The 13,197-nt window shown below is 35.6% G+C and overlaps 2 protein-coding genes across 2 annotated transcripts in view; one reads left to right on the top strand and one right to left on the bottom strand.

The window, feature by feature from the left end:
- DOCK2 (dedicator of cytokinesis 2) overlaps window positions 1-13,197 on the top strand; it is a 196,618-nt gene that overhangs the window by 72,393 nt on the left and 111,028 nt on the right. Inside the window, exon 27 of the mRNA XM_063348870.1 lies at window positions 5,033-5,128. Within this exon, the coding sequence (XP_063204940.1) occupies window positions 5,033-5,128 (96 nt within the window). The remainder of the gene's footprint in view (window positions 1-5,032; window positions 5,129-13,197) is intronic.
- Window positions 8,293-13,197, bottom strand: part of INSYN2B (inhibitory synaptic factor family member 2B) — a 44,740-nt gene continuing 39,835 nt past the window's right edge. Inside the window, exon 4 of the mRNA XM_063348872.1 lies at window positions 8,293-12,951. Coding sequence (XP_063204942.1) covers window positions 12,765-12,951 — 187 coding nt within the window. The 3' untranslated portion in view covers window positions 8,293-12,764. The remainder of the gene's footprint in view (window positions 12,952-13,197) is intronic.

Genomic DNA, 13,197 nt, shown 5'->3' with positions numbered 1-13,197 from the left:
CCTTGATCACCTAGCAAATCCTTTTCAACAGTGAAAGCAAGTGTACATTTTTGACCATATTCCGTTACACGGAATAATACAATTAATGTTTTCCAGGGGAGCATTTATATATGGTATAAATTGTTAATTTAGCTTCTGAAAAGTCTTATGTTTAACCAAATGGACTGCGGCGAAATGATGGGTTTTCCAGGTTTCACTAAAAACCATGTCACCCTTGTGAAGTGAAATATGATCTAAGAAAATGCATGTTACAATGGGTTGCTAGACTGTCTTCTGAAGCTAGAAAATCTTAGTTAAAATAAAGCTGAAATCTTGTGTCTAGGCAATGCGTGAAAATTATTTTTAGTTAACAATTACAGTATTGAATGCCTAATTGTTTTGTAGATTATCAAGAAGAAAGCTAGTCCTAGTTTCATAAGCAAACCATTTAAATTAATTTCTTAAAATTTCTCTGAAAATTCAGAGGCTTAGCAGAAAATAACCTTTGCATGGTTGAGCGTGTGTGTTATTTGTTCCAGGAAGCATGTGTTACGTGCTACTTATGAATTCAGAGTAGAGCTCAACTTTAATTTTTGGAGTCATGGTTTAAATGTCTTCTGAACTTTTATTTAATAATGGTGTACCATGTCCTGAAATGTGGAAGGAAGTGAAGTTAGGTAAGAAGAGCCCTTCTCTTTGAATTTAAAAAAAAAAAAAAGGGGGGGGGGGGGCAAACTAAGGAACAAGTGACTTCCCTGTGCCTGAGGAAAGTCTGCAAAGATGCTACTATGTAGTTTACAATTTTTGGCTCTTAATTTTTTTTTAATATAGTGGTAATCAATATGATAAGAACAGCTATGATTAATGAACATATCTTGAATTGTAACAGAGGCCAAATCATAGAATATTTCTTGCAGTACCACAGCTAACAGTTCTAGCTGAGCTGCCAGTTTTTTATCTCTACATTGGCTATGGCAGCTGCATGGACAGAGTTCTAACCAGAAAAGCTGTTTAAGTGGTGCAGTTCTTGGAGCGAGACATAGTATCTTTTTCCGGGTGAAAAGAAAATACTCTGTGCAAACTACATGCTGTGAGTTTTAGTGCTTTTAAAGACTATTGACAGAAGGTAGCCACTGTTACAGCAGGTGGCTTTGCATACTTTTAAATGAATATTAAGAAGTATCAGAAAAAAAAAATCTATACCATGCTTGCTTTGTTTCATGTGGCTTCCTCTGTAATGGTGTAGGGTTTTTTTGGTTGGTTGGTTTGGTTTTTTTGCTAATGCAGACATTACCAAAACATCCTACACAGTCAAGGCAAGGAATGTGTTACAACAGGAGCGTACCACTAGACTCACATGGCTGGTTATGGGGCTTCTGATGAATGTGTCATACATGGCTTGGGGAGCTTACATGGAATAAGATATGGTCTGATACTGTGGTTCAGACTATGCATTATGCATATGGCTCAGCTTTCTGAAGACAAACAGATTAGAAACATGCTGGGGGACATTATATTTCTGTGACACAAACATTGATCAAGAAGCTAATGTCTTCATTTCTAGCACTGTCAAGGAGCTTCTGGTTTATCTCTGTCAAGGAGCGTCTAGTTTGTATGCAACAAAACCGCAGGGAAGCAGCACGTGGTGAATAGAAGGGATCAAGGATTTCCCTCACAATTGTTCCGAACCGAATTGCTGATATAGGCATAGCCATATAATTTTCAAGGATTCAATTTATGCTTAAGATAAAGGCATACGTAATTGGTGTATTTAATTTTTGTAGTTATGGGAAGGAAGTTGTTATACAAATAATGCAGTTTCTCAATTTGAAGCTTGTATTTTCCAATTGATAAATAATAAGAAATGAAAAATTCTGCGACAAGGTGTGTAATTGTATAAAGCTATTGTACTCCAGGTTGCTTTACCTTTCCTCTACTGCTGTGTTAACTGGTAGCTTGATAAAATTATGCATTTCATGGCAGGTGGCTTGCCATAGGGCCTCTGCTGTCCTAGGATTCATTCTTTGAACAGCTGAGAATGTTTGTTTGAAACAAAATGCTGAATTTTGACTGATACCTCAACATGTAAGTGTATCAAACGTTCTACACTTAAAAGCAAACACTGAAATTATTTCATAAATGCAATACTCTGGAATAAGAGATGAAAAACTGCTTTTGGGCAGAAGTGCACAATCATAAAATACACTGCTATAATCAAAGTTCGAGAAGAATATACAAAAATGATTTGAAAACAAAATAGAAAAGCTGTGTAGACGTCTGTAAATAAAGCAGTGTTCATCAAGAGTATACTCCGAAGACGTATCAAAAACTTACCCAGAATGCAGTTTAGATAAAGCTAATTATTTCCTGAAAGTTAGGTTTGACGTTATAGTGATGCTAGTGAATATGGAAAGCGTTCAAGTTCAAAGAACAAATAGGATGCCTTTCACAGAAACACAAAATCCTCCTGAAAAAAGCAAGCATCTGTAGGATGCAGATGGTTTTCACTGTAAGGTTACCAAACAATTCCATGTCTGTGCACTCAATATTGCTGTTTCTTCCATTTTTCATTGTGTAAGCTGTATTTGTTAAGTAGAGAATATCTAAACTCTGAAAAAGATGATACTTGAATGGAATATATTTTTTTCAGTAGTTTTCACTAGCGCTTCTAGTAGAAGAGTAGGACTTGAAAACATGTTGCATTTTAGGTCCTGAAGGCAGTGGATTAGAGATAGCTCTTCTATATATTTTCTAGTCCAGGAAATCATGCAATTTCAAGCACCTTGGTGGTATTTTTCTTTCCTATGGTTGGCACATCTTTTTTGACATCCTTTGTCCCCTCTTCCTCACACTGTCAACGTCTGTCTGCTTGTTTTTCCTTTCTCTGGCTCCTTGTGAGATGCCGTCCCTCTCTATTTCTTTCGTATTATGCTCTGCGCCTTGTTCTGAGTTTCAAGCGGGGAGCAGTAACTATTGTATCGTATGGTGAAACAGTAGCGAAGAATCTGTGATCCAGGTAAATACATCTGTAGTGCATTAGTACAGTCTTGGAAAGAGAAATACTTGAGATGGTAAGAGTGGCTTGTGTAGCCTCTTAGTCCGGTAAAATTTATACATATATTTATATATATATTTTACATATATTTATATATATGTCTTGCTTTCTAGCTGTATAATAAAACACTCTAAAAATGGAAAGCTTGTGAAGATACCCTGGTGCCAAGGGCCACCCCTGTTCAACAACCCAGTGGCAAAGCTGGATTTTTTTTCTACTATGAGGTCAGCTGTGCCGATACGTTCCTTAGGAGGGCTAAGATATGCTGCTGCTGCAGCAGAGAGGCCAAAAGATTCTGCTTGTTGCTCTTTGAATGTAAAGTGTCTCTCTGATTGTGATGAACGGAAGGTGTCTTTCTGACTGTAACTTTGCATAAGCCTGAAGAATTTGCTTTGCTGTATGACAAAGTGTGGTTATGTTTTACTGGAACAAAGCGCAATTTTATCTCAGAGGCTTTTCAGGTGATTTAAAAAAAAAAAAAGGAAACAATAGGGACAAGAAGAGCATTTGCTTAATTATTAAAGTTAATATGGGGAGAGATGCACTGCAGATTTTTATTTTTAATTTCACTGTTACTTCGAGTCCGTTTAAAATACAAAGCCGATGCACTGTATGGTTTACATGTTGTTTGATTGGCATAAATCTTAAAGCTCACAGTATGCATACTGGGAGTGGAGGAGATGGAAGAGAAGGCAGCTTTGTGAAAGCACTCCAACAAATGTGTCTTCTCGGCAGCAACTGTCAGGTGTAGCATTTTTATAAACATGGAATTGTACCAGAGAAATCGAAATTAAAAAAAAAAGAAAACACAAACCTCAAACAAATTATTCTGTGAATACATTGTTCATTTATAGAATATAGTAACTTGAAATTCTGTGTTGTGACAGGTGAGAAGATAATTTAAGCTTGCATGTGTCGTCGTTGAAGGATACAATGAGACTAAATGGTAATAGTAAATAAATGGCTAGATGTGAGGAAGGTCTCTATTGCGAGGGATGCTGGCCTGGTCCAGGTTAAACAGGAGAAAGAAAGGAGACAGTGTTGGATGTCTCAGAGGAAAAACAGAGTCAGAAGCAGTTTCTCCTGGGCTGGTATTGGAGCTCAGCCACCTAAAATATTGTTAAGAAACCACCATGGCTTTTGTGATTGTGGTCTTCTTTCCATACTATGTGTGACGTCGAAGAGGTGCCTCGTTGGTGTAAGTTTTTTTTTCCTGTTAGAAATTTTCTTATTAGAAACTTTTTCTTTCATTGATTGTTTCATGCTAGTTTCCAAAGTTGTTTAGTGATCAAAATAAGGTCAGTGAAATTGGTGAATATAAGGTTTATAACCCCCTGCTCAGTGTTGTAAAATAAATCAGATGTCCTTTTGCAGGCAACGTGCTGGAGGTGCTTATCGTTTGGTGTGAGTTGGTGAATATTTGCCATTGGGCTGCGAAGATTACTCTCAAAACTTGTTGCTGACAGGAGATGGGTCTCTAGTGCAGTCCCAGGCAGCCAGACTGACTGTTACTTGGGCAATGGGGCCAAAGAGTAGACCATCTTCAGTTTGTTCCCTCTCAGAGCTGACAACTGAAATGAAGATGACTTTCTCCTTTAATAATATATACTTTGTGACTGCAAGCTAAGAATATTACTGAGCTCCAGACTACCCTGAGAACCATGATACAATCGCCTCAATTATCTGTTGCCAGGGTGTTGCTATTAAGTTATAGGCTACTCAGTTACCAGGAAAACAGGAGTCCCTTGAGTGAGGGATGGGAAGTGACTATTTGAAACAAAAAATGGTTATGGGATAGAAAGAGCTAAAATTGGACTGTGCCACTTGAAATGAATATTCCACTGAAGTTGCTGGGACTAAGGAGCAGTGTGAGCAAGGAGAATTAGTGTTCTTTCAATAGGGTAGTTATATTATACAGCTTAAACTGTCAACATGGAGCATTTCTTTCTTTTACAAGACATACAGATTTAATACCAAAACTTTTTTTTTCTTTTACAGGCATCAACTTATCACCATATTCAAGAAATAATGGTACAGTTATTACGCACCGTGAACCGAACTGTTATTACAATGGGACGAGATGATCCCTTAATTGTGAGTAATATTTTAATGTATTTTAATGCTTTGAAAGTAATTTTATGGTTATCTGGAAAAATGCAAATACAGTATTTGTGGAGTCCTTGGTTGTGGACTTCTTTAGACATTAAATAAAAGGTCTAAAGCTTTACTCTTTTTTTTTTTTCATTCATCTGTGCCACTGTAGTGTCTTTTGAAGTGTACTTGAATACTGTGAGATGTGTGCATTCTTTCAAAAACCAAATATTAAATATAAATTTAATTGTTTGCAAACAGAAGAATATTTTACAAACTTTCATAAAGGGCACACTTTAACACATTGAAAATAGTGTTTCTACTAATCTAAAGTGGAAGTTTCTGAGTAAAATTTAAAAAAAAAAAGCTATTCTGAATAGCTTATATAAATAATTGGTGGATGCTCTGTTTCCCTCAGTTTTGCCACATGCTTTACTTTTTGGTTGGTTAGATTTGCTATGGAACAGCTGCTGTTCCTGGCTCTGTTTCTGGAGGTGGAAGACGATGCCCTCTGTGCACAGGGAAAATACCTGGGGATGCGCTGGCACAGAGCGCTCCCCTGGGATTGCTGTGGAGATTCCATTGTTTGAGAGTTACATTCAAGGACAGATTCTGCAATTTATTCACGTTTAAGTACATACCTCATGGGTACTCCCCCTGATTTAGATTATTTGTGAGAATGCGAGTGAGTTGTGTTCAGCAGGAGTTATGGAACTTGCCCTTCAGACTGTGCGCTTAAGATGCATGTTAATTGTTGGTTTTTAGAGATTTACATTATTCTGCAAAATCATGAGCAGCATTTACTTGATGGTGTTGGCCATGAGCGGTAGATTGCTTGTCTCCTAAAATGTACTTTTGTTTCTTTGTTCATTTCTGTTGGAAAATCAAAATAACAGTTTTAGATCCTTGCCAGTCAGAGCATGTGTGGCTCCTAATAATTGAGTTCTTCAGAGGAGGTATTTGCCAATGGTTCCTTCAAACTCCCTGGTGGTACATCTGCAGGTTTCAGAAATCATATCGTTAGCTGATCATCAGCACTGCAGTCTGCTGCTGTTCTGTGTGTAACCCTCTGGCGTGTATGCATGGTCGTGACAGGAAGAGGTTTTGAAGGAAGATGCAGGGAACTCTCTTTACAGTCTCTGAAAATGTTTTCTGTACTTGCAAAGAAAGCATCATATGAGTGTCATGGATGATGTAATCAATCTATTAAAGACTGTGTCTGGATACCATAAACAGTCAACGAAGAAGCAAAATGAAACTGTAGTAAAACTGCAAATAAGGATCCTTATCATTAGGAAACATTAAGAAATCATTAGGAAACAAGCTGGTTACGGTCAATTGAAATGGCTTGGAAAATCTGTTTGTTTTTCTTTTTTTTTTTTCTTCCCTCTCGTCTACTGTAATTTGTTCAACTGTTCTTACCTAAAAATATAAAATCCAGTGTAAATTTTGAAATCCAGATGTCCAAATGCTAATAATGCTCGTAAGCAGCTATGCATATGTGTATATTGGGCATTTTAGAGGTTTTTCAAAGCAGAATTACAATAAATTACAAAGAGTTTTCTAGAGCTGAGGCAAGATCTCTCAACAGAATAAGCTTTTACATGTGAAGAAATTGTTTGTAATGAACTAAAATAGTCTTTTGCATTCAGAAAGAACAGGCAAAATGAGCTCGTTACGTGCTATGTGTACTGCCTTCAGTTCACTCAGTTAATTTGCAGGTTTGCTTTAAGAGCTCTTGAGGGGGCCAAACTTGTTGAAAGCCTGAATGGCTTAATCTTTTAAAAATGAGGTAGGTAGTCAGGAATTATGGCCTTCTGCAGAATGCTTAGGTGAGCTAAAGTTGCTACAAGTATGGTGAACCCTGCAAATACAGGTGGGACACATGGAATAGCTGCAGTCAGACTGTGTAGCTGATGTATGGACATGAGTGACACTTCAAATTGCGCTACATCTGTTATTTACTTCCACAAGAACAGAAGGTTGCTATTTAGATTCTTAAATCTGTCACTATGTTTCTGAATATTGCAAGTATTTTTATTATCTTCTGTGTAAGTTTCTAGAATTTGAAAATGATGTGAAAAACAATGCTAATACTATGGTTACAAAGCAATGGTTACAATTTACAAGACCTGTAATTCCTTGCAAGTTCAAATGTCTTGCATCTGATAAAGTACTGGATTTTATTTACCTTAATTTTTTTTTTTGCTTTCTGGCAGGGCTAAGCAGGTTACTGTTCATATTCAGGTGTCCTTTTCATAATCTTCTTGCTTGTTGGCAGAGGAGGTGTTAAAAGGATTTTGAGTTACAGTTACCTTTATCTTTTCTTGCTACAAAGCCGGCTGAATGAATCTCAGGGAAGGTGCTGCCTTGTGCTCAGCTGGTAGCAGCATGCTGTGAGCTTTGTTCCTGTAATTACGGGAAACAGTCAGGCTAAGAAGGACATAATCCCTTCCGGAGAAGGTGTTGGTGACGGAAAAGTAATTTGACTCTCTGCAACTACTGCAGAGAAGACTTACTTAAATGCCACTCTTGCCTTCATGATGGTGTTTTGGCAGTTGCGGGCTTTAACAGCTGCTTGGTTATTTTCACTGTTAGAAAAAAAAAAAAGCTTTGACTGTTCATAGTTGAAGTGCTTCTAAACCTATCATAAAGAGTGACAAGTTTATTGTCTGAAATTGGCCATTCAAGCTTTATGTTGAATACTTTATGAAACTCAGACTTTTAGTTAAAGGGTTGTCATGATGCGGTGAAGTCCTACTACAGTAATTATAGAAGTAAAACGTATAGAAGAATCATGTAGAATACAGAAGTACTCGTTTTTGGTATTGGCTTGGTTAGGTAAACAAAAGTACCATAAATCCAGCATATGCACTTAAAGCTTTCCTTTGGTACTCCCAAACTTGATTTTGTTCACAATATCAGTTTAGCATGATGAAAATAGTGTAGTCATGCTACACAGAAAAGTTTTTAGACAATATTTTTATAAAATAATGTACGAATAAGGAATTTGCTGAAAATAGTGTGCTCTGTTAACTAAAGCTACTCTAGATAGCATGCTTTTGCAAAAATCAATACTCTTTGGGGAAACAATGACCAGAGAAACCATTTTACAGAGCTGCTGTGGCTGGAGAATATTATATATTCAAATATACACATGGGCTAGATAAAAGTTACAGCTTTTTTTATTTAGTAATCAAATTGAAATCTTTACATAGAAAAGCTGCAAATGATTCAGTGAAAGGCCTATTCACTCATTTCCCATTCAATTTCCTTTTCCAAAGAACAATTGTTCACTTCCTTTGTAATCTGTTGTTTGTTATTAATTGACTCCTGAAACCTGAGAAAAATATCTCATTTTATTGCAAAAGATAACATCACATTTAAAGAACCTAGAAATTTACAAAACATACATTAGATAATACATTTCATTAGGAAGTTGTGTTGAATCTAAGCTACCATAATTACGAAGTATTATGATCTTTTTGAAAGAGCTATAGTGCACAAAACTATAAAAAGCCCTACATGAACTGCTGTTACATGACCAAGAGAAATCAGTATTTTATTCATACATTCTGAATTTTTAGAGAGAGTTAGGTTTACTCCTTAAAACAGCAATTTCAAATACAGTAATTTTGGAATATGCCGTGTTCTGTGCAAGGTTTTATAAATAGCATATTATAGTTGTCATTTAAATAGGCTTTTCAGAGAAGCCTATGATATTTTGTATGTAAGTGCTGTCAGACAGCTGGGGGGTTGGGGGTTTTTGTTCTTGGTTTCTGGGGTTTTTGTGTTCTTGTTTGTTTTGTTTTTTTTTTTTTAATATTTTATTTAACAGCATGTTTGTATGGATTTCTAACATTTATTTCCTACTCTGGGAGCTGGCTTTAGCCATTACACCATAATTTTCTAAATCAGAGAAATTTTTATAGGCGGCACTATTATCTTCTAACAATTTACCCATTTCTATTGCTTTTCCGGTCTTGACATCATAAATTGCATAATGTGTATCTGGTAATTCTTTTAGTTCCTATATGAACTAAAAAGTAATTACTAAAATATTTTAAAAATATTAATAAAAAATGCAATGCTTACGCATTACATCTTCAAATACTTCAGATTCTCCAATTATGTGTTACAAAGCTATTAATTTTTAGTTATTTCGTGTTGCTAGGATATAAATTTCTGTGTTAAATATAAACAAAACATACAGCAACAAAGCAGTCTTACCCTCTTGCTGTGGCTGATGCATGCCATGACTGACACTTTTCCACTATTGCCTTTTAATGTAACAAATAGCCTTTTGCTCCAATGTTGCCTTTAGAATTTTATGTAGAAAGCCTATCGTGTGTGTTGTACTGGGGAGATGTCTGGGTATAACGTCTTGCATTTAGTAGGTGTGGTTTTGTTGTGAAACTGATGCTTATTCTTTTGTAGGAATGATTAACTTCTGGCATACTTCTACTTTATTTTCACTTAAATTATTGCATGTTTTTGCTCATGGTAGTCTAAGCCTCTGCAAGAAGAATGAGGGAGTTCTGTCTGTGTTTCCAATAAGCCTTTTTTGTTTGAATGTTTACATATTTTAGAATTTGGCTGGCTGTTGCAACTTTGCTACTAATAGTAACTCAAAAAAAATCTCCTTTGTTATACTGAAGTTGAGAACTCTAGGAGCAACCTTTCTGAAGGTCAGTGCTTTAGCAGCACTGTAATTTCATATTTTCTTTCAAGGAAAACAGATGTCTTGAAGGGAGTGAATTTTAAAACACCGACCAGAGGGTAGGCTGAAAGACAAGTGAATGTTCTTAAATTGCAGCACTGGGAGCTGAGAGTGAGTTGGCCTAGATACCTTCAGTGTTTCCCTGCTGCTGTGTGTGCATATGTTAGAGTTTCATATCCATATTTGGATAACCTATACTTTACTCACTGAGAAAGAATTGAAAAACAACCGACTGAGGAATATGGAAAACAAAGGCTAATTTTGACTAGGAGATTTTGTCTACAGTTCTGAACTCCGTCAAGATCAGACATTAAAACATAAAACTTGTAACCATTTAAATCAGTATATTTAAGGTTTCTAGGAGTATTGATGCTAGTTGAGGTCATAAGAACGACTTAGAGCCTTGCTCACAACTGTCTTCGGTTGGACTTTCTTAAACTAAATAGAGTATTTCTGTTCTTGCGTAGTTTTACTGGCTGCAGGAACTGATTGGTGCTTGAGGTGAACCAAAATACTGTGGTTTGTTTAAATTGAATAATCTGGGTCCTTTGAAAAGGTATTGCAGGCAATGTGTTCATTATGTTTGCAAAACCAGATGGCTTAAAATGAGCTTTTTTGTGGTTATTAAAAAAAAAAAGACAAAAATACTGTTTTCATGTAATAACAAATTATTGAAAAGCAATTCATTACAGAAAAAAAATTACTGGTTTTGCTAGTGTTACACATGTTGGTATTGCTTATTTTTATACCTTTACCATGGGGGATACTGTATTAATCTTAAAATGTTTTTTCAATGCACAAGAAACATTTACACACTAGTAAATCCTTCATTATATCAATTATAGAGACTAATGCAAAGTAGGAATGCTGTTGGCATACCAGCATAAGCAGGATGAGTATTTGAGTGTAATATAATGGCGTGTTCTGATGTAATAATTCAATTCTTAACTTTGTTATACACTCAAATTATTATTGAAGAGCTTTTCTGTCTGACTAAAGGCATACTTTTTGCAAGTAAAAATTCTAAAATAGTGATAATTTTATGCATGTCATTTTGGTACTGGCTGAACTTAAGATGGAAATGTTTTTTAAAACTTTAAATCCTTTAAATAGTTTAAGTCCTTTGACAAATTAAGCCCTGTCACATAGCATACTCTCTTCTAAATGAAGACTAGTTTTATCAAAAAAAATTAGTTCTTCCAGGCAAAATTCTTCTGTGCAAAATTGTTTTTAATGTGTTTTCAAATGTGTAATTACCCCTAAGAATTCAAGGAACATATAAGTTTACAAAAAGTGTACAGACATTTGAAACTAACATTCCACAATTAATACAATATGATTTAGAAAAATAGGATCCAGGGCTTAATCTATTGAATACCCTGGCACCATTTGAACTAATTAACCAGAGTCACTTCTAAGAAAAGGTCTGCAGTACATTCCACTAAACGTAAAATACATTAATTGAGCTTTACAGTGTGCCCTTTAAACTTGCTTTGGAAAACCTTTTCCTCTCTGCCCCCCATATGAAAGGTGACCACGTTTTCATGAGTGAAATAATAGTATCATCAACCCTAAATTAGGTTACATTGGCAGACCCTGTGCTAGCTGGTAACTTGACTGTTTTTGAAGGAAAGAAATAACTGTGTTGACGTGATAAAATCTTTTCAGCATATATATTTTTTATATAATGCAGATAAGGTCATTAAATATTATTTTTTATGATCAATTTTGTATCATGTGTCAACTTACTTAAACCTTAAGGCCAGAAATCCACATCTTGGGATATTTTGGTGTATTGATACAGGTCTTAAATGGACAAATTGGGCAAGTGTTTTAGCAAGACAGTAGCCAAACTGTGTGTTCCCTTCTATTCAGCAATTGCATGATGACATCTGAGGCGTTGTGTCTAGTTTTCGGCTCCCAGGTAGATGAAAGACATCAGCTCCCTGGAGGGAGACCACCAAGACGACTGTGGGCTGCAGCACGTAACATGTGAAGAGAGGTGGTGAAAAGTGGATTTGTTCAGTCTTTAAGAAGTGAAGGCTTAGGAGAGAAGTCTTATTATCTGTCTAATTCTTCTTGAAGGCGTGTTTGAATAGGGTAAGATGTAATGGACACAAGTTAGAACACAGGAAATTCAGATCAGATGTTAAGAAAAAATTTGGAACAACTTGCCCCAAGGGGTTATGGATTCTTGTCTTTGGACATACTCAACACTCAAATTCATGTAATTTGACCTTGCTTGAGTAGGGGATTAATACTAGAGTTACCAAGATATTCTCTTGTTCTATGATTTTATGTCTCAGACTTCTAAATGGTTGCTTTTTAAATTGAAACAGTAAAAGGACAGACTAAAACTTCACCTGAAATTACTTTTTTGTTGTTAAATGTAAGATGACAGCAACAAAAATATTTCAGTATGGATGTGAAATAATTATAATTGTCTCCTTTGAGGAGAGATTTGTTTGAACAATGTAGATTCCTCTAAATTGGTTCTTCATTTTGTCATCTGTTAGAAGATCAATGAAGTTCTTTCTTTTTAGTTCATGTTACTTATAAATAGGAAATCAAGACTGTGCGACACCCTTAGCATTGTCTAGCATTCGTTTTTCAAGTAGAGATTTAAACCTCGATATTTTTGGAAAGTTGAAAAAAAACTCTTACAAAGCGTATGAAAATGTCCTTGGAAAAAATGAGAAAGCTTCCTTTTGAAAGAAACAATTTCTTTTTGAAAATAGTATCTTCATGCGCCTTTAATCAGTGAGATGACTTAAGTAAATTCAATTCTTTTGATTTTTCAGATACTCTAATTAATGTTCATTAGTTCTGCAATTTCGTAATAGCACCTTTTCAGGTGTGTACTTTTAAGCTTCTTTCTGTTCTAGCGTCTTTTGAAATGTAAAAGGCTCCAAAAGGAAGTCAAATCCACCAGAAGCATTTTCTTTTCACCTTTTTTGTTTTTCTTCTTAACTCCTTTTTCTCGGGAGCTGGATGATCAGATGGTAGCTTCTGAGGTGAAGCTGAAGCTGGATTTTGCTCTGCGTTATCCAGTGTTTTCAAAATCTGATGAAATCTTCCTTCTTGTTGTCTGAAGTCATATTCTACACTATGGAAAAATGAAGACATTTAAGCTAGTAAGTGAGACGTTCCCTCTTTAAAAAACATGTGGAATCATTAGAATAATTTGGCATGTTTTCAATATTGGAGCCTGGTTAAAACACAAGGTTATAAGATACTGCTTTTAAAAGAAGTTCATCTCTTCATATTTTCTGAGGGAAACCTTTTTCTTTATATGAGCTAAGAACTCCAGTGTTGCGCCCAGAACAATAGGAGAAAAATTAAGGGAGAAAAA

The sequence above is a fragment of the Chroicocephalus ridibundus genome, chromosome 11 (genome assembly GCF_963924245.1).
Source record: "Chroicocephalus ridibundus chromosome 11, bChrRid1.1, whole genome shotgun sequence".
Lineage (NCBI taxonomy): Eukaryota > Metazoa > Chordata > Aves > Charadriiformes > Laridae > Chroicocephalus > Chroicocephalus ridibundus.
Note: the sequence above shows the minus strand (reverse complement) of the source record. Positions and strands in the feature narration are given on the sequence as shown.